General features: G+C 41.6%; 2 protein-coding genes across 51 annotated transcripts; one reads left to right on the top strand and one right to left on the bottom strand.

Moving 5' to 3' along the window:
* Positions 1-5,235: 5,235 nt before the first annotated feature.
* LOC143725740 (uncharacterized) lies at positions 5,236-13,183 on the bottom strand. Of its 50 annotated transcripts, none has more exons than XM_077218438.1 (12): positions 13,017-13,183; positions 12,859-12,927; positions 12,626-12,745; positions 8,451-8,800; positions 8,067-8,327; positions 7,614-7,766; positions 7,071-7,112; positions 6,786-6,872; positions 6,459-6,677; positions 6,051-6,416; positions 5,877-6,008; positions 5,236-5,789 (listed from the first exon to the last, which is right to left on the bottom strand). In XM_077218438.1, exons 1-12 carry the CDS (start codon positions 13,072-13,074, stop codon positions 5,256-5,258), a joined length of 2,391 nt encoding a protein of 796 aa, XP_077074553.1. In that variant the 5' UTR covers positions 13,075-13,183; the 3' UTR covers positions 5,236-5,255. The 50 variants fall into 50 exon arrangements, with proteins under 50 accessions (XP_077074553.1, XP_077074548.1, XP_077074555.1 ...); XM_077218433.1 differs by having other exon boundaries at positions 6,459-6,785; positions 6,828-6,872; XM_077218440.1 differs by having other exon boundaries at positions 6,828-6,872.
* Positions 13,184-19,051: 5,868 nt separating this feature from the next.
* Positions 19,052-25,469, top strand: LOC143725692 (uncharacterized). Its single transcript, XM_077218317.1, has 10 exons — positions 19,052-19,155; positions 19,251-19,319; positions 19,430-19,549; positions 19,645-20,447; positions 20,490-20,594; positions 20,658-21,659; positions 21,753-21,931; positions 22,238-22,691; positions 23,697-24,026; positions 25,443-25,469. Exons 1-10 carry the CDS (start codon positions 19,098-19,100, stop codon positions 25,467-25,469), a joined length of 3,147 nt encoding a protein of 1,048 aa, XP_077074432.1. The 5' UTR covers positions 19,052-19,097.
* Positions 25,470-26,283: the final 814 nt, after the last annotated feature.

Here is a 26,283-nt window from a genome sequence, read left to right as displayed (position 1 = left end):
TTACAAACAGATAAAACATATAAAAACAGGTATACAAGTAAACAGTACATTACGAAATTGTCTATGCGTTTTGTGCAGATAATTTTATAGTTTATTTAACAGAGTGATTTCCACGGGTACAAAACTGTTTTTAAACCTTGTGGTTCTATGACCAGGAACTCTTAGCCTCCGTCCAGAAAGGAGATACTGAAATTCCATATTCAGAGGATGTGGGCTATCTTTTTTGATAGCCATAGCTAATCGCTGTAGTTGTTTAACATACAGGGATGTGGGGTGCAGCCGGGGCTCCCTGATCAACTTACTTGACCATTTTACAATTTGTTTAATCGATTCTTGTGCTTGACTGAGACACAACAAAACCATGCTACTAGAGAGAAAGATATGATGGTTTCGATAAATGCATGATAAAATAAAGTCATCATAGTCTTGTCTATATTAAAATGATACAATTTTCTCAGACAGTATAGACGCTGTTGTCCTTTTTTACAGACAGCTTCACAATTCTCCTGGAAATTTAACTTAGAGTCGATAATTGTCCCTAAGTATCTTTAGGATTGTACTTGGTCTACTAGCTGACCATTTATAGTTGTAACCTCATATCCTGGAGTTTTTCCAAAATCAATGTATATATCCTTCGTTTTGCATATGTTCAATTGAAGGTGCGACTCCTCGCACCATTGGACAAAGCCTTCAATTATTGGGCCTTTCACTTTTATGGAGCAAGCTTACTATGACAGAATCGTCCGCATATTTAATAATGGTCCTATTTACATATTTGCTCCCACACATATTTGTATATAGAATGAACAAAAGGGGTGAAAGTACACACCCCTGTGGTGAACCTGTAGAAGAGCAAAGCTGACCAGATAGAGCTCCATTCACCTTTACTCTCTGTTTCCTGTTTGTTAAAAAATCCAACCAACAAGATTAGGACAAAAATTTAAATGCTCAATAAGACGGTTAGCTGAAATATACGGTGGAATTGTGTTAAAAGCAGATGAAAAATCAATAAAAAGAATTTGTGCATGGGACCCACTTCCTTCAAGATGTTTGAGGAGCAAATGAAGCAGAGGAAGAGTGGCATCTTCTACACCTCTGCGTGGCCTATAGGCAAATTGCATAGGATCCAATGCATGTTTGGTTATCTTTAAAATATGTTGCCTTATCGATTTTTCAAAATTCTTCGTTAAAATTGAAGTGAGAGCAACAGGTCTAAATTCATTTAGAGTTTTAGAACTACTGTGTTTTGGAACTGGGACCACTACCGCATCTTTCCAAATTTTTCGTACATGTTGCGTTTGCAGGGATTTATTACAAATATATTGAAATATGTGACTCAGCTCTTTTGAACATGTTTTGATCACATGCCCACAGATGTTATAAGGTCCATGACTTTTATTAACCTTTGTCCTACTAAAGACATTTTAAACATCTTTATATGTGAAGTTGAAATGTAGATTTTTTTTTTAGTTTATTTTGGAGTCCTTGGACCTCCTGGCTGAAATCATACTTGTCGAAACGTGTATAAAAAGAGTTAAAAGCATTTGCAAGCTCCATATCAGATCCAAAACCTTTTGGAAAGACACGGCTATTAGTACTGTGCTTCTGGGTACCTGCTATCGTATTCATACAGGACCAGGCAGAGCTAAGGTTATTCTCAGCTAGACATTTTTCAAGTTTAGATTTATATCTTTGTTTTGCTTTATATATCTCACTTTTAAGCTCTTTGGTGGCTATGTGTAGATCAGAGGTGGTTCCCTGCTTTTGAGCATGTCTTTTCTTTTGGCTTGCTCTAACTGTTGCTCGGTCTTCGTCAACAACACATGCTTGCACCCCCTGCTGCATTAAATAGGCTACTGCATAGACTATAGAAAATTTTTGTATAAAACAATAACGTTAGTGGATTTAACATACATTTTTAAAATGTATATTTTTAATGTAACCTTCTCCCTCTATACACACTTTGGTCAATTCAAGAATAATTCATGCAATTGTATATTGTTAATTTGAAAGCATTAAAAGCGCAGTTTCTTGTCTCCCCTTGTATTGTTAAGTGGTTGAGTTTGATATGGGATTTATAAAGTAATTAGTAATAAGTAGACCAATACATTCTAGAGACAGTAATTATTACATTAACATAATTACTATGTTGAAGATGTCATTTGTAGTTAGTAATTAATTACTATTTTAGAGTAACTTACCCAACTGTTATAATATCAGGTGAAACTGGAAGAACCGTATGTTATTAAACCTAATTTTAATTTTCATGTAGGCTAGGTCATTAAAAGAATGTGGCAGCAGCTGAAAATGAACCATAAAAACATAATTCAATCAGGTAAGGCTTAAGCATATCATGGGTGTAGGCTACCTGACTTTACAAACATTTGACATATTAAATAACTAAAAAGCATCCAGTGTCTAGGAGTGGAGCAGCATTTTTGGCTGAAGGAATTCCTGGAGGGACTTCATCAGAGCCAGTCACTCCCGAAGATCCAAGGGCCTTCATAAAATGTAAAAGGTCTATATATGTGTTATTTTTTAAATAAGGTATTTTTGAAATTTCCATTTATTTTACTTTCGGTTGGGTTTTTCATTGGTCCCAACAGATTCGGATGGTAATATCTGTCTTTTGGAGCCTCCTGTCCCAACAGAACCCCAGATAGTTGTAAGTAGCCTACTCGATACACAAGAAATTATGAAAAATAATTCCCCAGTTAATGAGTTATATAGACTTCATCTTATAAATTTTTTTTTAAAAAACAACGGTAAAAAAAGCAATGAATGAATGTACCGAAAGAATGTATAAGGTGTTTAAACACCGCTTCCTCTTTAAAAAAGGGGAGGAGACCGAAATAAACTCTGGGTTTACGGAAGTAAACCTGCTCCCGACCAGGTTAGGTTCATAGAGTAAGTTACTATGGTAACTGACTCTGAGTATAAGTTACCTCTCTTTCAGAAACGGGCTTGACTTACCCTGCTCTCTGAGGTTTGACTTACCTCCCATTCAGTGTTGGGGTAGTTACTCAAAAAAAGTAATTAGTTACTTGTTACTAGTTACTTCTGTAAATTGTAATAAGATTACTTTACTAGTTACTGCGTTTGAAAAGTAACTTCACTACTTATTACTTTACTTTCCTGTTTCTTAATTTACCGTGTAGATACATGGACAAATATCATACCCCTATCATCACTTAGCCTGTCTGCATAGTGTTTATTGTATAAATGTATACAAAATGGCATGCACAACCATATGAAAGAACAATATACCTGTCTGCACAAAGAAATATGCCTCACTGTAAAATCCACAAACAACAGGATAAAGGAAGCTATGGTGGGGTCATTTTAAAATGGGGTCAACACACAAGTTTTAAAACACAGGCTTTGGGAAACATGACAATAAAACTCTTCTCCTGAGAACAAAACCAGCTTTTTATTTGACTCATGGCAACAAAACAAAAAAAAGTGGTCAATGAAAAATATAAAAATAAAGGTCACTTTATCACATAAAATTAAATCTTAATTTAAAATGCACTTAAGCCCATAAAAAGGAAACAGAAAATGCAATAAATTAAATAAACAAAATATCCCAAAACATTATTTTTCTCTCCTCTGACTCCTGGAGATGTGGCTTCCAGAGGCGGTAACATACCAAGTCACAAACTCTTGAACCTATTAATTAATTTTTGTGTGTTGCAATTATCTCAATACACAAAACAGAAAGTGCAACAAAAAGTTTATCTCATAAACTTTATCCTATTCAATAAATTTTTCTCTCTATTCTTCGAAATAACGATTGTATCGCATAAGTAAAAGTCTTTCGAATCTTTTATCTGACAGCCTGTTCCTCCTTGGGGTCAGAACAATACTGCCCAGGCTGAAAAGCCTTTCAACCGGTGCACTTGACGGTATTGGAGTGTTGTACTGCTTTGCAATTTCCTTAATCATGTCTTCTACAATAAACCCTGCAACAAGCCTGTTCATTTCATTCTGGGTTACCTGCTGCGCTCCAAGACTTGAGAAAAGCTTAGCCTGTTTAGGCGGGGTCGGCTGATCAGTGACTTCAAATGACCGGCGAGCAGGATCTTTCGCCACAAGTTTGGTATTGCCATGCTGGGCTGACAAATGCTTCGACAGGTTGCTCATTGAGTTGGCTGCAGTTGAAAGACACTTGTCGCCTGGGCATAGAGTGCATTTCACACGAATATTTTTATCCTTTCGAGCAATAAATTTAAAGTAATGTGCATATCGCCACTGGCCGAAACCCCCTATCTCCGTCTCCGTCTCCATTTGCCTCTCTCCTTCACACCAGTAGCTACGTCACTCAAATCGATCTCTATGGCAACGGTGCGCAGGCAAGCACACACACAGCACGCACGCACGCGCCACTTAAACAGACAGAACTTTACACATAGGCAAACACGGCTTGGGTAACGCAGGAAAGCGCGTTCCTATAGTATAGTAAAGTAATGTAGTTACCGATAGTTTTACTGTACTGCGTTACTTTACTTCGTTACCCAAAAAAGTAATATCGTTACTGTAATCCGTTACTTTGTAATTCGTTACCCCCAACACTGCTCCCATTCTGAAACAGAAAACCCAGAGTTCCCCTCATTTCAGGGTTAACATACTCAGAGTTTTTACTTAATCTTCTTTCTGAAACAGGCCCCTGGTGCACATCACCACCTATTTAGTGGTTGTGCAATCATTCAAGTTTCATTAATAATCTTTAATCCGTGTATAAGGACAATATTGTTTGATGCTAATGATATAATTCAAAGAAGGGTTATGTTCAGAGAGTAGATTGCGATTGCCATTTACTGACCCTGAAAGTTACCTCCATTTTTGGAACCGAAAGTTGAGGTTATCCGCTTACCCTTAAACATAAATAGTCCACCATTGTTGTTTTGGTTGTCAAGTAGTCATGCATGACTCTGAACACCTAACATACAACACAAACCCATATATTAGATCCACGCATGACATTAGATTTCACAAACTTATTTTACACATGACAGTTTTTTTATCCAAAAGTTCTCAGGCCCCCTAAACACTGTTGGCATGTAAAATCAACCCCGAGGATGCTTAAGTCTACCTTTTTGGGGGGAAAAACTCTGTAAATTCAGGCTTAGAATAGAGATTAAGGAATGCAAAAGTAAACTTGGTCATTTAAAGTGGCATGTTTCACTTTCCATAACATGTTATAAAGCAGATTCATAAAAATAAAAAAAACAGCACTTTGAGAAAGATAACTGATTTTATTGACTAAAAACAAGATCAGAAAGTGGCATATTTAGATATTTACTAGATCTTTTTGAGACTTCTGAGCATATGCACACCGTCATCTTCCCATCAACCTCAATGGGGACATGGGTGCACTCTTTAGCTGAGACAAGGCTGGACTCCGTCAACTTCCCATCAACTTCAGTGGGGACATGACTGGACCCTTTAGCTGGGACATGGCTGGACTCCATCTTCCCATCAACTTCAGTGGGGACATGGCTGCACTCTTTAGCTGGGACAGGGCTGGATTCTGTCAACTTCCCATCAACCTTTTCAGGAAGAGAGTTGGATTCCGTCAACTTCCCATCAACCTTGGTGGTGGAGAGAGAGCTGGATTCCATCATCTTCCCATCAACTTCAGTGGGGACATGGCTGCACTCTTTAGCTGGGACAGGGCTGGACTCCGTCAACTTCCCATCAACCTTGGTGGTGGAGAGAGAGCTGGATTCTGTCAACTTCCCATCAACCTTTTCAGGAAGAGAACTGGATTCCGTCAACTTCCCATCAACCTCGGTGGTGGAGAGAGAGCTGGATTCCGTCAACTTCCCATCAACCTCAGTGGGGACAGAGCTGGACTCCGTCAACTTGCCATCAACTTCAGTGGGGACAGGGCTGGACTCTTTAGCTGGGACAGGGCTGGATTCCGTTAAGTTCCCATCAACTTCAGTCAGGTCAGGGCTGGACTCTTTAGCTGGGACAGGGCTGGATTCCGTCAACTTCACATCAACCTTTTCGGGAATAGAGCTGGATTCCGTCAACTTCCCATCAACCTCAGTGGGGACAGGGCTGGAGTCTTTAGCTGGGACAGGGCTAGATTCCGTCAACTTCCCCTCAACCTCAGTGGGGACATGGATGCACTCTTTAGCTGTGACAGAGCTGGACTCAGTCAACTTCCCATCAACCTCAGTGGGGACATGGGTGCACTCTTTAGCTGGGACAGGGCTGGATTCCGTCAACGTCCCATCAACCTTTTCGGGAAGAGAGCTGGATTCCGTCAATGTCCCACCAACCTTTTCAGGAAGAGAGTTGGTTTCCGTCAACTTCCCATCAACCTTTTCGGGAAGAGAGCTGGATTCCGTCAATGTCCCACCAACCTTTTCAGGAAGAGAGTTGGTTTCCGTCAACTTCCCATCAACCTTTTCAGGAAGGGAGTTGGTTTCCTTCAACTTCCCATCAACCTTGGTGGTGGAGAGAGAGCTGGATTCCGTCATCTTCCCATCAACTTCAGTGGGGAAATGGCTGCACTCTTTAGCTGGGACAGGGCTGGACTCCGTCAACTTGCCATCAACTTCAGTGGGGACAGGGCTGGATTCCGTCAACTTCCCATCAACTTCAGTCAGGTCAGGGCTGGACTCTTTAGCTGGGACAGAGCTGGACTCCGTCAACTTCCCATCAACCTCAGTGGGGACATGGGTGCACTCTTTGGCTGGGACAGGGCTGGATTCCGTCAACTTCCCATCAACCTTTTCGGGAAGAGAGCTGGATTCCGTCAACTTCCCATCAACCTTTTCAGGAAGGGAGTTGGTTTCCGTCAACTTCCCATCAACCTTGGTGGTGGAGAGAGAGCTGGATTCCGTCAACTTCCCATCAACCTCAGTGGGGACAGAGCTGGACTCTTTAGCTGGGACAGGGCTGGACTCCGTCAACTCACCATCAACTTCAATGGGGACAGGGTTGGTCTCTTTAGCTGGGACAGGGCTGGATTCTGTCAAGTTCCAATCAACTTCAGTGGGGACAGGGTTGGTCTCTTTAGCTGGGACAGGGCTGGATTCCGTCAACTTCCCATCAACCTTTTCAGGAAGAGAGCTGGATTCCGTCAACTTCCCATCAACCTCAGTGGGGACAGGGCTGGAGTCTTTAGCTGGGACAGGGCTAGATTCCGTCAACTTCCCCTCAACCTCAGTGGGGACATGGGTGCACTCTTTAGCTGGGACAAGGCTAGATTCCGTCAACTTCCCCTCAACCTCAGTGGGGACATGGGTGCACTCTTTAGCTGGGACAGAGCTGGACTCCGTCAACTTCCCATCAACCTCAGTGGGGACATGGGTGCACTCTTTAGCTGGGACAGGGCTGGATTCCGTCAACTTCCCATCAACCTTTTCAGGAAGAGAGCTGGATTCCGTCAATGTCCCACCAACCTTTTCAGGAAGAGAGTTGGTTTCCATCAACTTCCCATCAACCTTTTCAGGAAGGGAGTTGGTTTCCGTCAACTTCCCATCAACCTTGGTGGTGGAGAGAGAGCTGGATTCCGTCATCTTCCCATCAACTTCAGTGGGGACATGGCTGCACTCTTTAGCTGGGACAGGGCTGGACTCCGTCAACTTCCCATCAACCTTGGTGGTGGAGAGAGAGCTGGATTCCGTCAACTTCCCATCAACCTTTTCGAGAATGGAGCTGGATTCCGTCAACTTCCCATCAACTTCAGTGGGGACATGGGTGCCCTCTTTAGCTGGGACAGAGCTGGATTCTGTCAACTTCCCATCAACCTTTTCAGGAAGAGAGCTGGATTCCGTCAATGTCCCACCAATCTTTTCAGGAAGAGAATTGGTTTCCGTAAACTTCTCATCAACCTTGGCAGGGAGAGAGCTGGATTCCGTCAATGTCCCACCAACCTTGGTGGCGGAGAGAGAGCTGGATTCTGTCAACTTCCCATCAGCTTCAGTAGGGACAGGGCTGGATCCCGTCAACTTCCCATCAACCTTTTCAGGAAGAGAACTGGATTCCGTCAACTTCCCATCAACCCCGGTGGTGGAGAGAGAGCTGAATTCCGTCAACTTGCCATCAACTTCAGTGGGGACAGGGCTGGACTCTTTAGCTGGGACGGGGCTGGATTCCGTCAAGTTCCCATCAACATCAGTGGGGACAGGGCTGGACTCTTTAGCTGGGACAGGGCTGGATTCCGTCAACTTCCCATCAATCTTTTCAGGAAGTGAGCTGGATTCCGTCAACTTCCCATCAACCTTGGCGGTGGAGAGAGAGCTGGATTCCGTCAACTTCCCATAAACCTTTTCCGGAAGAGAGTTGGATTCCGTCAACTTCCCATCAACCTTGGCGGGGAGAGAGTTGGATTCCGTCAACTTCCCATCAACCTCAGTGGGAACAGGGCTGGACTCCAACTTCCCATCAACCTTGGCGGGGAGAGAGTTGGATTCCGTCAACTTCCCATCAACATTGGTGGTGGAGAGAGAGCTGGATTCCGTCAACTTCCCATCAACCTTTTCGGGAATAGAGCTGGATTCCGTCAACTTCCCATCAACCTTGGTGGTGGAGAGAGAGCTGGATTCCATCAACTTCCCCTCAACCTTTTCAGGAAGAGAGCTGGATTCCATCAAGTTCACATCAACCTTGGTGGTGGAGAGAGAGCTGGATTCCGTCAACTTCCCCTCAACCTTTTCAGGAAGAGAGTTGGATTCCGTCAACTTCACATCAACCTTTTTGGGAATAGAGCTGGATTCCGGCAACTTCCCATCAACCTTGGTGGTGGAGAGAGGGCTGGATTCCGGCAACTTCCCATCAATGCCTAAAGAAAATTGGAACAAAAATAAAGTGACCTGTTGTCATCTTCCCTCATGGACAAGGTCAACCTCATACAGTGTAAAAAAAAAATATGCAGGAGGGTGTTAAATACAAACTGTGCAAATCTTTTACTTTAGTATATTAGTTAGCAAGTACAATTTATAAAAATGGGTACATTAGCTACACTACCTATTTGTTAACAGTAATACCTGCAACATTAAAAGAATGAGTTAAACATATCCCAATATATATTAGTTCAGTGGTCGCCAATTGCACCTGCGCAAACTTCAACGTCCAGGCGGGAATCACGGACTTCAAATTCAACGTCTTCCAGCGGGACCACAGTGTTGAGCTCCAGGTAATTTTTTTTTTTTTTTTTGTTATTTATTGTCTTGATATAACCAATTTTAACTTAATGGTAAGATTTACCAAAATATTTGTAATTTGCCCATTTCGGTTATCTTGTCAGCGCCACACACTAGCTGATATAGTCTGAGGTTGGTCGATTTTGTGTTGATAACGAAGTTACAGGGTCTTATACACCTGCAAATTAGAGTAAAAATCTGCATTCATGAGCAAAATATTAGATGCCATATGCCATTAGTGTTATGTACATGGCTGAAAATAGTGAAGCGAGAGCAGCGCGCATTGAGTCAGTGTTTGACAGAGACTGTTGACGTTCTTAGGACAGGATAACGTTAGGCGATTAAGGCAGAGAAAATAACAGTAAACCTTTAATGTGGTTTGCTGGATGATTAATTTTAAGGTTCCCTTGCATTCATATGATCATCTCTGTGTTAGAAGGGACTAAATCATAAAGTACTTTTATTATTGTTATTTATGGAGATATATGATAATTATTGTGTGCCTTTCATTTAAAGTGTCAAAAACGGTTTGTTAAAAGGCTCTTTTACAAATTACTCAATATAGTCCTGTTAATATATTTGGGCAATTTTTCACATGTTTTTGTATGCATGGATTCACGATGTACTTACTTCGTTATCCATATCCTTCTTTACTTTAATATTTAATTTACACAATTGTCTATATATTATGCTACGATATCAACTAGCTTTACTGCTGCTCTCCTCTCTTTATTTTGCATCATGCAGATGTAATCATGCATCATGCAATAGCAGTGCTGTTTTTTTTTAAGCAAGATGCAGTTTACAGTGACTTAAGCCTAAATGCAGTTAATTTGTCTTGATTAAATCTATAATCAAATGTATAATTAAATGTCTTACTTTTCCTCCACAGAAAGATCTTTATGAAAACATTTGAAGACCGTGCAAGAAGAATATAATAAGTTCAGCCACAGACTATTTCATCCCATGAAGGCATTTATTTTGAATGGGAAGTGTCGAAGTATTTTTATAACGTAAGTGGTAAAACTTTACAAGAAGGTTTAATTTAACATTAGTTAATGCATTATGATGGACTATTAATGAGCAATACAGTATTAATCTTTACTAATCTACAGTCGTTCATTGTTCATATTAGTTTACAGTGCATTAACGTTAAATACAACTTTTTATTATAATAATTTATTGGTAAATGCTGAAATTAACATGAATTAATAAATGCTGTAGAAGTGTTGTTCATTCTTAGTTTATGTTACTAAATTAGTTAAAGTGATAGTTCACCCAAAAATGAAAGTTATGCCATTAATTTCTCACCTTCATGTCACTTCAAACAATACCTTCTTTTATCTCCATAACACAAATAAAGATGTTTAATGAAAACAGATTTCTCTCCCTCCATTGACAGTCTACAACTACACCATTGACTTTTCAAAAAGTTCATGAAGAGATTGTGAAACAAATCCATATAAATTAAGCGGTTTAGTTCAAGTTTTCTGGAGATAGACTACTTTATATGACAAACATAAATTTAAGCTTTTATTCCCAAAGATTGATCAGTGAACAAACAGAAGCTCATTTGTTCTTGCTGAAGCTTAAACATGCCGTGTAACACGAGAATTAACCTCAAAGCCTAAATTTAATTTGTTCATCATAAAGTGAGGTCTTTCTTCAGAACATTTGCGCTAAACCAATTAATTCATAAGGATTAGTTTTACAATCTCTTTATGAACTTTTTGAAGCTTCAAAGTGGTACATAGTGTAGACTGCAAATGGAGGGACAGAAATATCTCAGATTTCATCAAAAAGATCTCCATTTGTGAACGCAAGTCTTACGGGTTTGGAACGACATGAGGGCGAGTAGCCTAAATGACAGACTTTTAATTTTTGGGTGAACATCAGCCTCTGCTCTTATTTCAGATACAGTGTTGAAACCATTGCCGCCACACATTACATCAAGTTGCAGTATCTAATTGTTTGAAATAACAAAATGTGAGAGATTGAAGACTGTTGCTTTTAATGTATATTCTGACTTCCCATTATTTTCAAATGGAAAGTGTTGAAGTTGTACGTAACGTGATTTAGATGAATGTAACCGGGCTCTTTTGTTTCAAATGTTTGTTTTTTGGTCAATAAAAAGTAATAGATGAGATGGGTCTAGCCATTTTTAGGCAAATTTAACCATCTCTAAATATGCAATGTTTAATTATTTCTATGGACTTAATAAAAGCCTTCTAACAATAAAGTAATTATTACTCAATTTTTATAAGTAATTAGCCATGTCAGGGACGGCCCGAGGCATAAGCGAACTAAGCGGCTGCTTGGGGCCCCCCAATCGAGTTTAAAATTTTTTTTTTAGATGACTTAGACAAGTGACATAAATGAGTGAATGAATAATTCAAGACAAGAAAATTCTGATTTAATGATCAATATACCTGCCAACAACTACTGCTGTGTCTGCCAGCGTTTCAGTCATGCGCATAAACTAGACACCCCGCGAGTGCATAGACAATTCGTGCGCAACTGCGCATAGTCACGGTATCGGTTTAAATTCGAGAAAATAGCCGCTGGGGAACTTAACCTTCTAGGTGTAAGGGTAGCAGTTTGAATAAATAACAAACATAGCAGTTTGAACTCGTCTCCACTTTGTTATACCACACATCAGATCATTAACTCATAAACCCGCGACACACCAGTACCAAGTGCGCACGACCCATTCCGATCTACGGCAAGCCCCGAGGGGAAAAATAGATCACATACACACATACAACGAGCGCCAGTACATCATTACCGGTATTATAGTAACAGACTGTGTTGGATTCTGTCATGTACAATCCAACAAAATCTGTTACAGTAATAATAATAAAAAAGATTGAGGACAGTTACACTGTATTGAGACCGTATACAGTTTTCAACAATAATTGTCATTGTTGAACCCTTGCTCTTATTAGGTTTGAAATTTTTCATTTTTTTTTTATTATTTTAGCAAATAATTTATTTTATATGTTTTGAGACCGTTTGTTTTAAGAAGTTTCAAAGAGTTAGTAAAAGAGTAAAGTAAAAGTTAAAACTTTATTTAAGTAGGCATCTATTTTTTATAAAGTATTTATTTTGGATTAATACATAACCTCATTGTATTCATTTATAATGTATCATTATTGCGTGACATTTGTGTCAATAATCGTCAAGCACAGGTGACTTCGCGTGGTGGGAGGGGGCCCCTAATCAAATTCTGCTTAGGGCCCCCAAAAGGCTCGGACCGGCTCCGAGCCATGTAATGTACTGCGAAATATTAGGTAGACTTTACCTAATTTTGTTTAATGTGTCATAGCCATTAAATGTAGGTACTCTTTACTCAAAAATATGGGATGAAATCTACCCAAACAAAGTGAAAGCAAATTGTTACCTCAATTTTATTTAGTAGATTCTATAGGTTTGTTTTTACGGTGTAGCATCAGCAAAAAAGTCACCTTTTTGGACAGTTAGCCCAGATGCATTCTGCAGAGAAAGCACAACCGTCATATCAGACTTCGCTACCACTGGCCATGTTGGATTTTGTTTGATCACACAGGGAGCAGACAAGGAGCCACCTGGAGAAAAAAAAAGGCATTATTAACTTTAATACCAGAAGTCATCAGGCCTCAAACTTAAGTACACATAAACAAAAATTCATAATGTTCACAACCACATAGGAATTACAAACCTTTGCTCTTCAAACATAATTGTTTATTACCAGATTGGTATAAATGACGCCCGACTGGAGAAGCAAACCCTGAAAACAAGATGTGAGGTTAAAAAAATAAATAAAGTTACACATGTATTTAACTTTTGAAACATTACACTAAGGTGAAAAAACTTTACCATCGGGCACCAGTTGGTGACACATAAATACTAAAATTATAAAGTTTGAAACTATCATCTTGATTACAGATTAAACAATCACCATTACTTTCTAAAACAGGCCTCAAGCCAGGGCTTTTAAAATAACACAGATTTTCATTACCTGAGGCCTGTTTAATAAAAGGCTAAGAAAAGCAGGTATTAAACTCCAACACCTGCCTTGAATGAACCTAACAAATAAGTTGGGGCTAAAGTGGTTTCATAAAAGGTAATTGAAGTTCATGCAATCCCACTAATTTGATCCAGGTTTCTCTCGTCTGGATAATTGCGTCTGCACGCGGTTTTTAAGCAGCCCTAGAGGTCATCATTGATTAACTGGATCCATCACAGCAAATAGCATATTTTGTGCTGTTTTATGTGTTTGAGTCATGGTGTTTTTCTCACATTTTGATATTCTAAATGTTATGAAGTCGTGCAAATATTTCCCGTTTGCTGCTAAACTTCACATTGAATGAGAGCTTCTGCGTGCATGTGCGCCAAATGGGAGTGCGATAATTCGGACTGAAATATACATTTTGCTTGGAAAATTTATATGCAATATTTTATAACACCAGATATATCTTCTATAATTTACCTTTAGGATGTTGGAAAAGTTGCGGTGAACTTATAGCTCATTTCACTCATTTATTTTTATACTTGTAAATAAAAATAAAATGTGAACAGAAGTAATTCAGGGAAGACATTAGGGAAGAAACCAAATATAATAAAGATACAAAATATAGTTTTGGGTATAGGAACTATGCTACTTAATAAAGATGAGTTATACTTATTTAGTTATACTTTAAAATACTGAGAATTGCAGCTTTTAAAGCAATAACAAAATTTCGGAGAAAGCAAGAATTGCCCGTTTTGAATGATTGGTTAGATTTAGTTTCTAAACACTATGGAGAGGGTAACATGGAATTAAGAGCATAAGTATACATTTTGAAAAGATATGGGCAACTCTAAAATCAAATCAAAATCAAACATTCTAAAAAAAAAAGGAATACAAATTACATTAATTAGCTTTTTTTCTATAACCCTTCCACCCTTTTAATTATAGTTATTTATTATTTTATATATTATTATTTGATATTTAAATAAAAAAAAAATCCAAACAGCTTTCCTGTAGCTCAAACAGTAGAGCGTTGGCGCTTGCAACACCAAGGTCATGGGTTCAATTCCCAGAGCAAGAATTGTTAAGATTGTGAATGTGTGAACCTTGAAATGCAATGTTGGATAAAAGTCCTCGTCTTTAATCCAGATCTGGGCCACTACAGGGCCATCATTATTTGTGAGATGTGGGCAAAAGGAAATGGGGTGTTGTGTGGACCGGAACTGGGCCAGACATTTTTTTATAATTTTTTCTAAAGAGCTTTTTTGAAGCCTAAAGTGGGCGGAGTTGGCCGTCTCCATCATAAACAAAAATGGGCCAAAAGGGGGGTTTTGGGTGGAGATGAGGAGCCTGGATGCTGAAACTACGACCGCCTAGCTCGACATGATCGAGTTTGCTCAGGCTAAGGAGCTAATGTGCTACTGGCCTCGCGCTAAAGCGACAGCTGACTTGAAGAAGTAGACCTAAAGCCAATAGTTAAAGTTCATGTTTTTGCCCTTCGAAATACCATAATAGTTAAAAGACATAACTAACCGTGAGACTATGTGTATTGTGGTGCATTATTATTCGGCTATATAAAAATGTATTATCATGCAGTAACGTACAACATTTGCTCTGAGCGTGTGTGTGACAGTGATTCATGCGCATACATGTCAGTCAGCGCGGCATCGCACGTCAAGTTCGTAAAGAGCTTTATTCAGTCCATTTTAAATTGTGACATTACCTAAGAAGTTCAAGTAATGCACTAGAAATCCACGCTCATTTAATGGATGGAGAGAAAGCACTGACATCTGCAGGATTTCATCTGACGGTACTTTTTATTTAACACTGAAAAGTTGAATAAGCATACTATAGTCTATCTGTTCCGTAAGATCAACGGTACAGCAGAACGAGTGTAGCCTCTAGATCTTAGACGTGTTTAAATCTGAACTCCAAAAAGCAACGAAATCGTCAGACATCCATGAGTGCATGTTCACAGAGGAAAACAACGGAAAAACAGCGCTGGTTGTTCTTTCGATACTTGACAATGACGGAATCCAACGGCGTCGGCGAAGGTATAAGGCGTGTATTCAATTTTATGAAATTACGAAAAAAGTATAAACACGGCAGAGATGGCAAGTTCAGCAGCTGGAATCAGCTGAGGTGACGTGATTGATAACAGAGCAGACAAACGGCTAGTGACAGCAGCTGCAATCCACCTGTCACTCAAGTGGCCACGACCTTGATTATGCAGCATTTTAAGGCTTAATATAATTTAAACGGATGTGTTATTAAAAAAAATCACCCCACTCACAGTTGTCATGAAGGGCAAAATTAGCTATATAGACCAAAACCACTTTTTGCACCAGGCTGTAAACATATTTTTTTTTCTGCTGTAAAGTTGGGCATATTAACATGAGGGAGATACAGATTTGACTCACTCTTGAAGCCAGCCTCAAGCGGCCAGTCGATGAATATCAGTTTAATTCACTTCCTTGTTGGTTTCAAGAGGGAGAGACCGGGAGGTTGCAGCTTGGGTGTGCCATAAGGTCTTTACAATTGGAAACAAAAGCTTCCTGATCCGTATAAAAGCGAGCCATAAACTTAAACACTATTGGCCAACAAATAATTATACAAGAACAAATACCTTTCTTTCATTGTAAAAATAGCAATAATGATATTGAGAATAAATTCAAAAATACGTTACCTTCGAAACCTTCTTTATGGAGCGGATTACATGACGTCATCACCACCGCAACCTTTTTTTAGGGCTTATAGTGGATATATCATTAAAAAACTAATTAAATTATTATTTTAAAGATAAAAATGTCGCCTGACATTATTTAAGTCATACTAATTTTGTACTTTCATTTAAAGTACATACGATCTAAAGTAATGTTATTTTTATAATAATTGTACAGCAAATGTTATTGCTGTATGAAGGCAAATATATATATATATATATATATATATATATATATAAGTTTGATCAAACACTCACCATATAATGTGAGTCACTCTGCCATGTTTAATAACCTTCTTCTTAAGTGACATTAATCAATTAAGCAAAACAAACACCATTTTATCCACAAAACATTTTTATTGTCATTTTTATTCAGTTGTCATTTTTCATCAATTAATTTTTTGAAACGTCAATTGAAAACTGAAAACCATTTGTGTTGGACCATTTCTCTTAAAGCCTCTGCATCCAGGAAAACATTTCCAGCATCAGATCTGCAGTAATCCACTGATTTTAAGGCAGTGTGTCTACCAAAGCGTTTTTAGCCAGCTGAAAAGGCTAGACGCTCTGCTGAAAACGCCTAGCTGTGGGCGCTTGAGAGCATTTTGGCAGCGCTGCGTTTTTTCAGTTGAGACGATTGTTTGCTATGATACAGAATATCCGCAGCACAGTTTACTTCTAACTGATTTCGCAGATAATTTGTTTCATACAAAAAAATTATTTTTCATCCATTTTGTTCGGTTAGCTCTGCTGGTTGACGTCGTTGTACAGAAAGAATGTTGTGACAGTTGGTCGGTGTGGTTTTTGTCCCGCCCCTCCTCCACTGTGATTGGACGGCTGGGTAAAAAGTGACAGTGATGAGCGCTGCGTTTTACCCAAAGTTGAACATTCCACAACTCTCAGGCGACCTGTAAAAAACGCAGAGCGTTCTAAAAATGCTTTGCGCCTTGTACCGACATGGCGTTCTAAAAACGTGGCGCTCCCATTGAAAACAATTGAAAAAATACGCCAGCCGCATGAAAAAACGATTTGGTGGACACATGGACTAAGTGTGTACACTGAAAAGATCGCATGTCACTTCTTCTTTTAAAATCCATTTCAGAATTGCAGACATCAAGTTCACAAGTCACCTTGTGGGAAACGCCCCATGTTTTTTTGATAACATGAATGGGTATACAAGGGCCTTTAGACGATTTTGCAATAGCAAAAGCTGCATCTTTTGGGTCAATACACTGACTTTGAAGGTGAGACTGTACAGTGATATCAGGTTCAATATTCAAGTGTGCCCTTTGTATATGTTTCTTGAGGCTTTTTTTTAAACACACAGATTACAGTGGGGACAACATAATCTTGCCCCTGTTTTCTACGAACATATTTCAAATGGGTTTTATCTGTGTCATCACAATGAGGTGCAAAAGACACCGTTTTGATCACTTGTGGAGCGGTGTCATCACTTTGAGCAGGAAAACGCAGTGACTGGACCATCTTTGGAGCTGTCACTACTCTGAGGAGACAAAGGCACTGTCTGTTTGACTCCTTTGCACATATTTATGTGCTCTATAAAATCAGACTTATTTATTATGGTTTTTGAGCAGTGGAAGCAGTGAAAGTGCTTGCTTTTTCTGCATTCCAAGTGGCAGTCAAAGATAAAATCTATAAGAATCATAAACAAGAAACATTTTTTAAAATGTTTAAAAAAAAAATTTAAAATAGGAAAATTCATATATAAAGCAAAACATGTTTGACATAAGTTTCCAATTATGATACATAACATCACCGTTCACGTTATTATCTATAACCTTAACAAGTTATCTGTAAGGTAACAGGCGTGCATATCCAACTGAGCTTATACTTACGTTCATGACAAACCGCGCAAAGTCTGTGGCTTTACAAATGAATATGTATCTTGTGATAAACACTGATTGCACAAAACGGACATCGATACAAATCGCAGACTCTGAAGTCTTCATATGCAAATGCAGTCATTAATTTGTCTCACTGTAACATGTGTCTGTCGACAACAATTAAATAATTACCAAAGCTGAAATATGTCAAGCAAAGAGAACAACAAATTATGATATTACATACATGCTTTACTCCATCAACTTCTTTCGTTCAAAAGGAAATTACTATTTTTTTTCTTAGCTAAAGGAAATTACGTATAACAATGGTTACTGCTGATTGGCCAACGCAGTTGCCAGGAGGAAACTCCTTTCACCCATAAGAAACCTTTCGACACGCCCCCTACCTATTGCCACGCCCCTACCTTTCGACACACCCATTACTCCAAGCTGCAGCTACCCCTGTCTCCGACAGTGTGTGCACATACAGATAGCGGACACAGAACGCGCTTTATACACCCATGTTGGTGCACGGTAAGGCCGTATCAGAATAAAAGTCCTTATAAATTCAAGCAAATTAGCAATCATTTACAATATATGCTGTAACCACCACCACTGCTGTCAAATAAACACAAATTATTCACAATTTATTTGGTCATCTTTATTTCCTGCTAATAAAAAAGCTACAGTTATTCTTTTGTCTGTTGGATTTTAAGATTCTTCCAATACTTGGTATTGTGGACATCTCCTCTTCATCCCCCCATTTTGCGAGCATCTGCCTTCTTTCTTTTGGCTGAGTAGAAGTCAAATGTTAATTTCTTTACCCTAATTAAGAAATGTTACATGTTGGATTAGAGAACATTTAATTATGTGAAAATAGCATTAGACTATGTGGAAAAGGCTGCTGCAAATTGAAATAGACACTGAATGATATTTATTTAATATTTCAAATGTTTGTAAAGTCTAGACACCCATTTACCTTTTATGCTTAAAGATTTAACTGATTTAATTCTGTTTTTATAATAATTTTTTAGCAGACAACGTTTCTTTAGTCATTCGGCAGTCTTGCAGCCTGAAACCCTGCAGGAAATCCACCCTTACAAACCTCCTCATTGAAACAGCCCCTGGTATAATGGAAAAATCATATAATCGGATGTGTTTATAAAGATACTGCCTCCTTTTCTCCTAAAAACCACATGAAGTCAAATAATAGTTATTTTCCAACCAACCAATGAGTGCACGGGAATGTTAACGAGCAGATCCTCTGTCACAAATTTCCCTGTAACAAGAAACCCAGGTGATGAAAATCTGTGTTATTTTAAAAGCCCTGGTGTGAAGACTGTTTTTAGAAAGCATATAGAATGGTGATTGTTTAATCTGTTATCAAGATGGCAGTTTCAAACTTTATGTTTTTGGTATTTTTGTGTTACCAACTGGTGCCCAATGGTAAGGATGTTTTAACCTTAGTGTAATGTTTCAAATGTTAAATACATATGTGACTTTTTGCTCTCTTTTTTTTAACCTTGCATTCTTGTTTTCAGGTTTTACTTCTCCAGTTGGGCGTCATTTATACCAGACTGGTGTTAAGAAACTATGTTTTAAGAGCAAAGGTTTGTAATTATGTGGTTTTTAACATCATGCCTTTTTGTTTACACTATGCTTACTTCTGTTTGAGGCTTGATGATTTGTATTAAGGTTTTTAATGCCTTTTGTTTTCCAGGTGGCTCCTTGTTTTGTCTTAATATGAAAAAACAAAATCCAACACAGCCAGTGGTAGCGAAGTCTGAAATGGATGTTAGTCTTTCTTTAAAGAATGCATCTGGATTAACTGTCCAAAAAGGTGACTTTTGTGCTCATGCTATGAGGTTGACATTGTAAATGAGGGAGGATAACTATTTTGTGTGGATTTTTTTTTTTTGGGGTAATTTTATTCAGGCATTGATGGGAAGTTGTCTGAATCCAGCTCTCTCCGCCCTGAGGTTTCTGAGAAGTTGGAATCCAGCCCTGTCCTAGCTAAAAAGGCAAGTCATGTACCTGCCAGGGTTGATGGAAACTTGACTGAATCCAGCTCTCTTCCCAATGAGGTTTCTAAGAAGTCTGAGTCCAGCCCTGAGGTTGATGGGAAGATGACGGAGTCCAGCCCTGTCCCAGCTAAAGAGTCAAGCCCTGTCCCTGCTGAGGTTGGGGGGAACTTGACTGAATCCAGCTCCCTTCCCGCTGAGGTTTCTGAGAAGTTGCAGTCCAGCCCTGTCCCAGCTAAAGAGTCCAGCCATGTACCTGCTGAGGTTGCTGGGAAGTTGCTGGAATCCAGCTCCCTTCCTGCTGAGGTTTCTGAGAAGTTGGAGTCCAGCCCTGACCCAGCTAAAGAGTCAAGCCATGTACCCGCCAGGGTTGATGGGAACTTGACAGAAACCTCATTGGGAAGAGAGCTGGATTCAAAGAAGTCTGAGTCCAGCCCTGAGGTTGATCGGAAAATGGAGTCCAGCCCTGTCCCAGCTAAAGAGTCAAGCCCTGTCCCTGCTGAGGTTGATGGGAAGATGATGGAGTCCAGCCCTGTCCCAGCTAAAGAGTCAAGCCCTGTCCCTGCTGAGGTTGGTGGGAACTTGACTGAATCCAGCTCCCTTCCCGCTGAGGTTTCTGAGAAGTTGCAGTCCAGCCCTGTCCCAGCTAAAGAGTCAAGCCATGTACCTGCTGAGGTTGATGGGAAGTTGCTGGAGTCCAGCTCTCTTCCCGCCAAGGTTGATGGGAACTTGACTGAATCATGCTCCCCTCCCGCTGAGGTTTCTGAAAAGTTGGAGTCCAGCCCTGTCCCAGCTAAAGAGTCAAGCCGTGTACCTGCTGAGGTTGCTGGGAAGTTGCAGGAATCCAGCTCCCTTCCTGCTGAGGTTTCTGAGAAGTTGCAGTCCAGCCCTGTCCCAGCTAAAGAGTCAAGCCATGTACCTGCTGAGGTTGATGGGAAGTTGCTGGAATCCAGCTCTCTCCCCGCCAAGGTTGATGGGAAGCTGCTGGAGTCCAGCCATGTCCCTGTTGAACAGTTCAGCTATATCCCTGCTGAGGTTGATGGGAAGTTGCCTAGCTCCAGTCATGTCCCATCCAAAGAGTGCAGTCATGTCCCCGCTGAGGTTGATGGGAAGCTGCTGGAGTCCAGCCATCTCCCTGTTGAACAGTTCAGCTATATCCCTGCAGAGGTTGATGGGAACTTGACTGAATCCAGCTCCCTTCCCGCTGAGGTTTCTGAGAAGTTGGAGTCAAGCCCTATACCCACCAAGGTTGATGGGAACTTGACTGAATCCAGCTCTCTTCCCAATGAGGTTTCTGAGAATTTGGAGTCCAGCCCTGTGCCAGCTGAGGTTGATGCGAAGATGACGGAGTCCAGCCCTGTCCCAGCTAAAGAGTCAAGCCCTGTCCCTGCTGAGGTTGGTGGGAACTTGACTGAATCCAGCTCCCTTCCCGCTGAGGTTTCTGAGAAGTTTCAGTCCAGCCCTGTCCCAGCTAAAGAGTCAAGCCATGTACCCGCTGAGGTTGCTGGGAAGTTGCTGGAATCCAGCTCCCTTCCTGCTGAGGTTTCTGAGAAGTTGCAGTCCAGCCCTGTCCCAGCTAAAGAGTCAAGCCATGTACCCGCCAGGGTCGATGGAAACTTGACTGAATCCAGCTCTCTTCCCAATGAGGTTTCTAAGAAGTCTGAGTCTAGCCCTGAGGTTGATGGGAAGATGGAGTCCAGCCCTGTCCCAGCTAAAGAGTCAAGCCCTGTCCCTGCTGAGGTTGATGGGAAGTTGCTGGAATCCAGCTTTCTCCCCGCCAAGGTTGATGGGAACTTGACCGAATCCAGCTCCCTTCCCGCTCAGGTTTCTGAGAAGTTGGAGTCCAGCCCTGTCCCAGCTAAAGAGTCAAGCCATGTACCCGCCAGGGTCGATGGAAACTTGACTGAATCCAGCTCTCTTCCCAATGAGGTTTCTAAGAAGTCTGAGTCTAGCCCTGAGGTTGATGGGAAGATGGAGTCCAGCCCTGTCCCAGCTAAAGAGTCAAGCCCTGTCCCTGCTGAGGTTGATGGGAATATGGAGTCCAGCCCTGTCCCAGCTAAAGAGTCAAGCCATGTACCTGCTGAGGTTGATGGGAAGTTGCTGGAATCCAGCCTTCTCCCCGCCAAGGTTGATGGGAACTTGACTGAATCCAGCTCCCCTCCCGCTGAGGTTTCTGAGAAGTTGGAGTCCAGCCCTGTCCCAGCTAAAGAGTCAAGCCATGTACCTGCTGAGGTTGATGGGAAGTTGCTGGAATCCAGCTCTCTCCCCGCCAAGGTTGATGGGAAGCTGCTGGAGTCCAGTCATGTCCCTGTTGAACAGTTCAGCTATATCCCTGCCGAGGTTGATGGGAAGCTGCTGGAGTCCAGCCATGTCCCTGTTGAACAGTTCAGCTATTTCCCTGCCGAGGTTGATGGGAAGTTGCCTAGCTCCAGTCATGTCCCATCCAAAGCGTGCAGCCATGTCCCTGCTGAGGTTGATGGGAAGCTGCTGGAGTCCAGTCATGTCCCTGTTGAACAGTTCAGCTATATCCCTGCTGAGGTTGATGGGAAGCTGCTGGAGTCCAGCCATGTCCCTGTTGAACAGTTCAGCTATATCCCTGCAGAGGTTGATGGGAACTTGACCGAATCCAGCTGTCTTCCCGCTGAGGTTTCTGAGAAGTTGGAGTCAAGCCCTGTCCCAGCTAAAGAGTCAAGCCCTGTACCCACCAAGGTTGATGGGAACTTGACTGAATCCAGCTCTCTTCCCAATGAGGTTTCTGAGAATGTGGAGTCCAGCCCTGTCCCCGCTGAGGTTGATGGGAAGATGACGGAGTCCAGCCCTGTCCCAGCTAAAGTGTCAAGCCATGTACCCACCAAGGTTGATGGGAACTTGACGGAATCCAGCTCACTTCCCGCTGAGGTTTCTGAGAAGTTGGACTCCAGCCCTGTCCCAGCTGAAGAGTCAAGCCATGTACCGGCTGAGGTTGACGGGAAGTTGCTGGAGTCCAGCCATGTCCCTGTTGAACAGTTCAGCTATATCCCTGCTAAGGTTGATGGGAAGTTACCTGAATCCGGCCCCGACCCAGCTAAGGAATCCGGCCCCGACCCAGCTAAGGAATCCGGCCCCGACCCAGCTAAGGAATCCGGCCCCGACCCAGCTAAGGAATCCGGCCCCGACCCAGCTAAGGAATCCGGCCCCGACCCAGCTAAGGAATCCGGCCCCGACCCAGCTAAGGAATCCGGCCCCGACCCAGCTAAGGAATCCGGCCCCGACCCAGCTAAGGAATCCGGCCCCGACCCAGCTAAGGAATCCGGCCCCGACCCAGCTAAGGAATCCGGCCCCGACCCAGCTAAGGAATCCGGCCCCGACCCAGCTAAGGAATCCGGCCCCGACCCAGCTAAGGAATCCGGCCCCGACCCAGCTAAGGAATCCGGCCCCGACCCAGCTAAGGAATCCGGCCCCGACCCAGCTAAGGAATCCGGCCCCGACCCAGCTAAGGAATCCGGCCCCGACCCAGCTAAGGAATCCGGCCCCGACCCAGCTAAGGAATCCGGCCCCGACCCAGCTAAGGAATCCGGCCCCGACCCAGCTAAGGAATCCGGCCCCGACCCAGCTAAGGAGTGCACCAATGTCCCCCTTGAGGTTGATGGGAAGTTCACGGAATCCAGCTCACTTCCCGCTGAGGTTTCTGAGAAGTTGGAGTCCAGCCCTGTCCCAGCTAAGGAATCCAGCCCTCTTCCTGCTGAGGTTGCTGGGAAGTTGCCTGAATCCAGCCATGTCCCAGCTAAGGAGTGCACCAATGTCCCCCTTGAGGTTGATGGGAAGTTGACTGAGTCCCGCCCTGTCCAAGCTGAAGATGGCAGCTATGTCCCTGCACAGGTCGGTGGGAAGTTGACGGAGTCCAGCCATGTCCCCGCTGAAGTTGATGGGAAGTTGACGGAGTCCAGCCCTGTCCCAGCTGAAGATGGCAGCTATGTCCCTGCACAGGTCGGTGGGAAGTTGACGGAGTCCAGCCCTGTCCCAGCTGAAGAGTCAAGCCATGTACCCGCTGAGGTCGATGGGAAGTTGCTGGAGTCCAGCCATGTCCCAGCTAAGGAGTGCACCAATGCCCCCCTTGAGGTTGATGGGAAGTTGCTGGAGTCCAGCCATGTCCCAGCTAAGGAGTGCACCAATGCCCCCCTTGAGGTTGATGGGAAGTTGACTGAGTCCAGCCCTGTCCCAGCTAAAGATGGCAGCTATGTCCCTGCTGAAGTTGATGAGAAGTTGGCGGAGTCCAGCCCTGTCCCAGCTAAAGAGTCCCGCCCCGTTCCAGCTGAGGTTGATGGGAAGTTGCCTGTGTCCAGCCATGTCCCTGCTGAGGTTGATGGGAAGTTGACGGAATCCAGCGCACTCCCCTCTGAGGTTTCTGAAAAGTTGAAGTCTAGCCTTGTCCCTACTGAGGTTGATGGGAAGTTTACAGAGTCCAGCCATGTCCCAGCTAAGGAGTGCACCCATGTCCCCACTGAGGTTGATGGGAAGATGACTATGTGCATATGCTCAAAGGTCTCAAACATATCAGTAAATATACCACTTTCTGATCTTGTTTTTAGTCAATAAAACCAGTTATCTTTTTCAAGTGCTGCTTTTTTATTAGTGATCTGTTTTAGAACGTTATGCAAATCATCTGTTCAAAACAATTCCCACAAAGTGATTCATGCCACTTTAAATGACCAAGTTTACTTTTGTGTTCCTTAATCTCTATTCAAAGGGTGACTTGAGCATCTTGGGTTGTTGTTGTTTTTTTACATGCCAACAGTGTTTAGGGGGGCTGAGAACTTTTGGAAAAAGAAACTGTCATGTGTAAACTAAAATGTACTTTTATGAAAACTTGTCATGCACTGATCTAATAAACTGTTGTTTTTGTCATCAAGTACTGAACAAGTAGTCCGCCATTGTTACGTATGTTTAAGGGTAAGTGGATAACCTCAACTTTCGGTAATGTTCAGGGTCAGTAAGTAGCAGTATCAATCTACTCTCTGAACATAACCTTTCTTATTATATAATTGGCATCAAACGTTCTCGTTCTTATTCACACTGATTAACTATTATTATTGAAAAATTATGTGTTTTTGGAACCAGCCTACATTGAGCTGTTTTATGTGTTGTGTGTGATTTGTAGTGTGGCCATCTTGGCCAGGACTCCCTAGAGGAAGAGATTTCTTTTAATCTCAATGGGACCTTGAAAAATAAAGGAATTGAGTAAGCAATGTTTGATTTAATCAATCGAGAGTTCAGGTTATGTTTGACGGTGAGATAACCTTGCTTTTTGGAATACACCCCTGGGGCCTGTTTCAGAAAGGAGGTTAAGTGACAACTCTTGGTGTGACAACTCTGAGTATGTTAACCCTGAAATGAGGGAAACTCTGGGTTTTCTATTTCAGAATGAGAGGTATGTAAAAACCGAGAAAGCAGGGTAAGTCAAGTCCGTTTCTGAAAGAGAGGTAACTTGTACTCTGAACCTAACCTGGTCGGGAGCAGAAATGGGAACAAGATAATTGCAAAATAAGAAAAAAGTACTTAAATTAGTTTTTTCCCCCAGGAAAGACACACTGTATTTAGTTTTGTGTAGAAAATGCATCTTGATTTAATTAAATCATTAGATATTTTGACTGGAAACAAGACAAAAAGTCTAAGTAAGAAAAGCATTTTTTGCAGTGCAGTGTTCATTCATTGTGCATTTTTCTATACCTGCAGATACACACTCATCTAAAGGATTATTAGGAACAACATACTAATACTGTGTTTGACCCCCTTTCGCCTTCAGAACTGCCTTAGTTCTATGTGGCAGTGATTCAACAAGGTGCTGAAAGCATTCTTTAGAAAATTTGGCCCATATAAATAGGATAGCATCTTGCAGTTGTTGGAGATTTGTGGGATGCACATCCAGGGCACGAAGCTCCCGTTCCACCACATCCAAAAGATGCTCTATTGGGTTGAGATCTGGTGACTGTGGGGGCCATTTTAGTACAGTGAACTCATTGTCATGTGCAAATTAAAATAATAACAGGCCTTATTCATTCCATTTATAAACATTTCGTTTCATATAAACTGCCTATAAAAGCCAAGCTTGTGATGTGATAATGAGAACATATTTGCCTCTGACCTATACACATTTAATGAAAACACAGTAGGCCTACTCCAGGTTAAAAATAAAAAAAAGTTGCCAAAAGGAAAAGCCATTGGAATCTATTTGACAGCCCGATATGAACGTAATATCCCCCTTTGTCCCCCTCCACATCTTTCCCTTCATCGTTTTATCGTCTATCTAATATAGGCCTATATTAAAAACAAACAACTAAATAAATGCTCTCCTAACCTGTTGCTATCCACCGATCCATGTTGTGGTTCTAACGGCACTGAACTTGAACGTCACGGCCGAGTGCTACTAGCCTATTTTAGTAATCGCACATGAAGGTAAAAACATGAAATGAAGGTAAAAAACAACAACATTATTTTATATTTTATGTTGCCTTTCCACGGACCATGGACCACTAGTGGTCCGTGGACCACAATTTGGGAATTGCTGTTCTAGAGC

This window comes from Siphateles boraxobius, unplaced genomic scaffold, assembly GCF_051911475.1.
Source record: "Siphateles boraxobius isolate OS27281-9 unplaced genomic scaffold, OSU_SipBor_1 77, whole genome shotgun sequence".
Lineage (NCBI taxonomy): Eukaryota > Metazoa > Chordata > Actinopteri > Cypriniformes > Leuciscidae > Siphateles > Siphateles boraxobius.
Note: the sequence above shows the minus strand (reverse complement) of the source record. Positions and strands in the feature narration are given on the sequence as shown.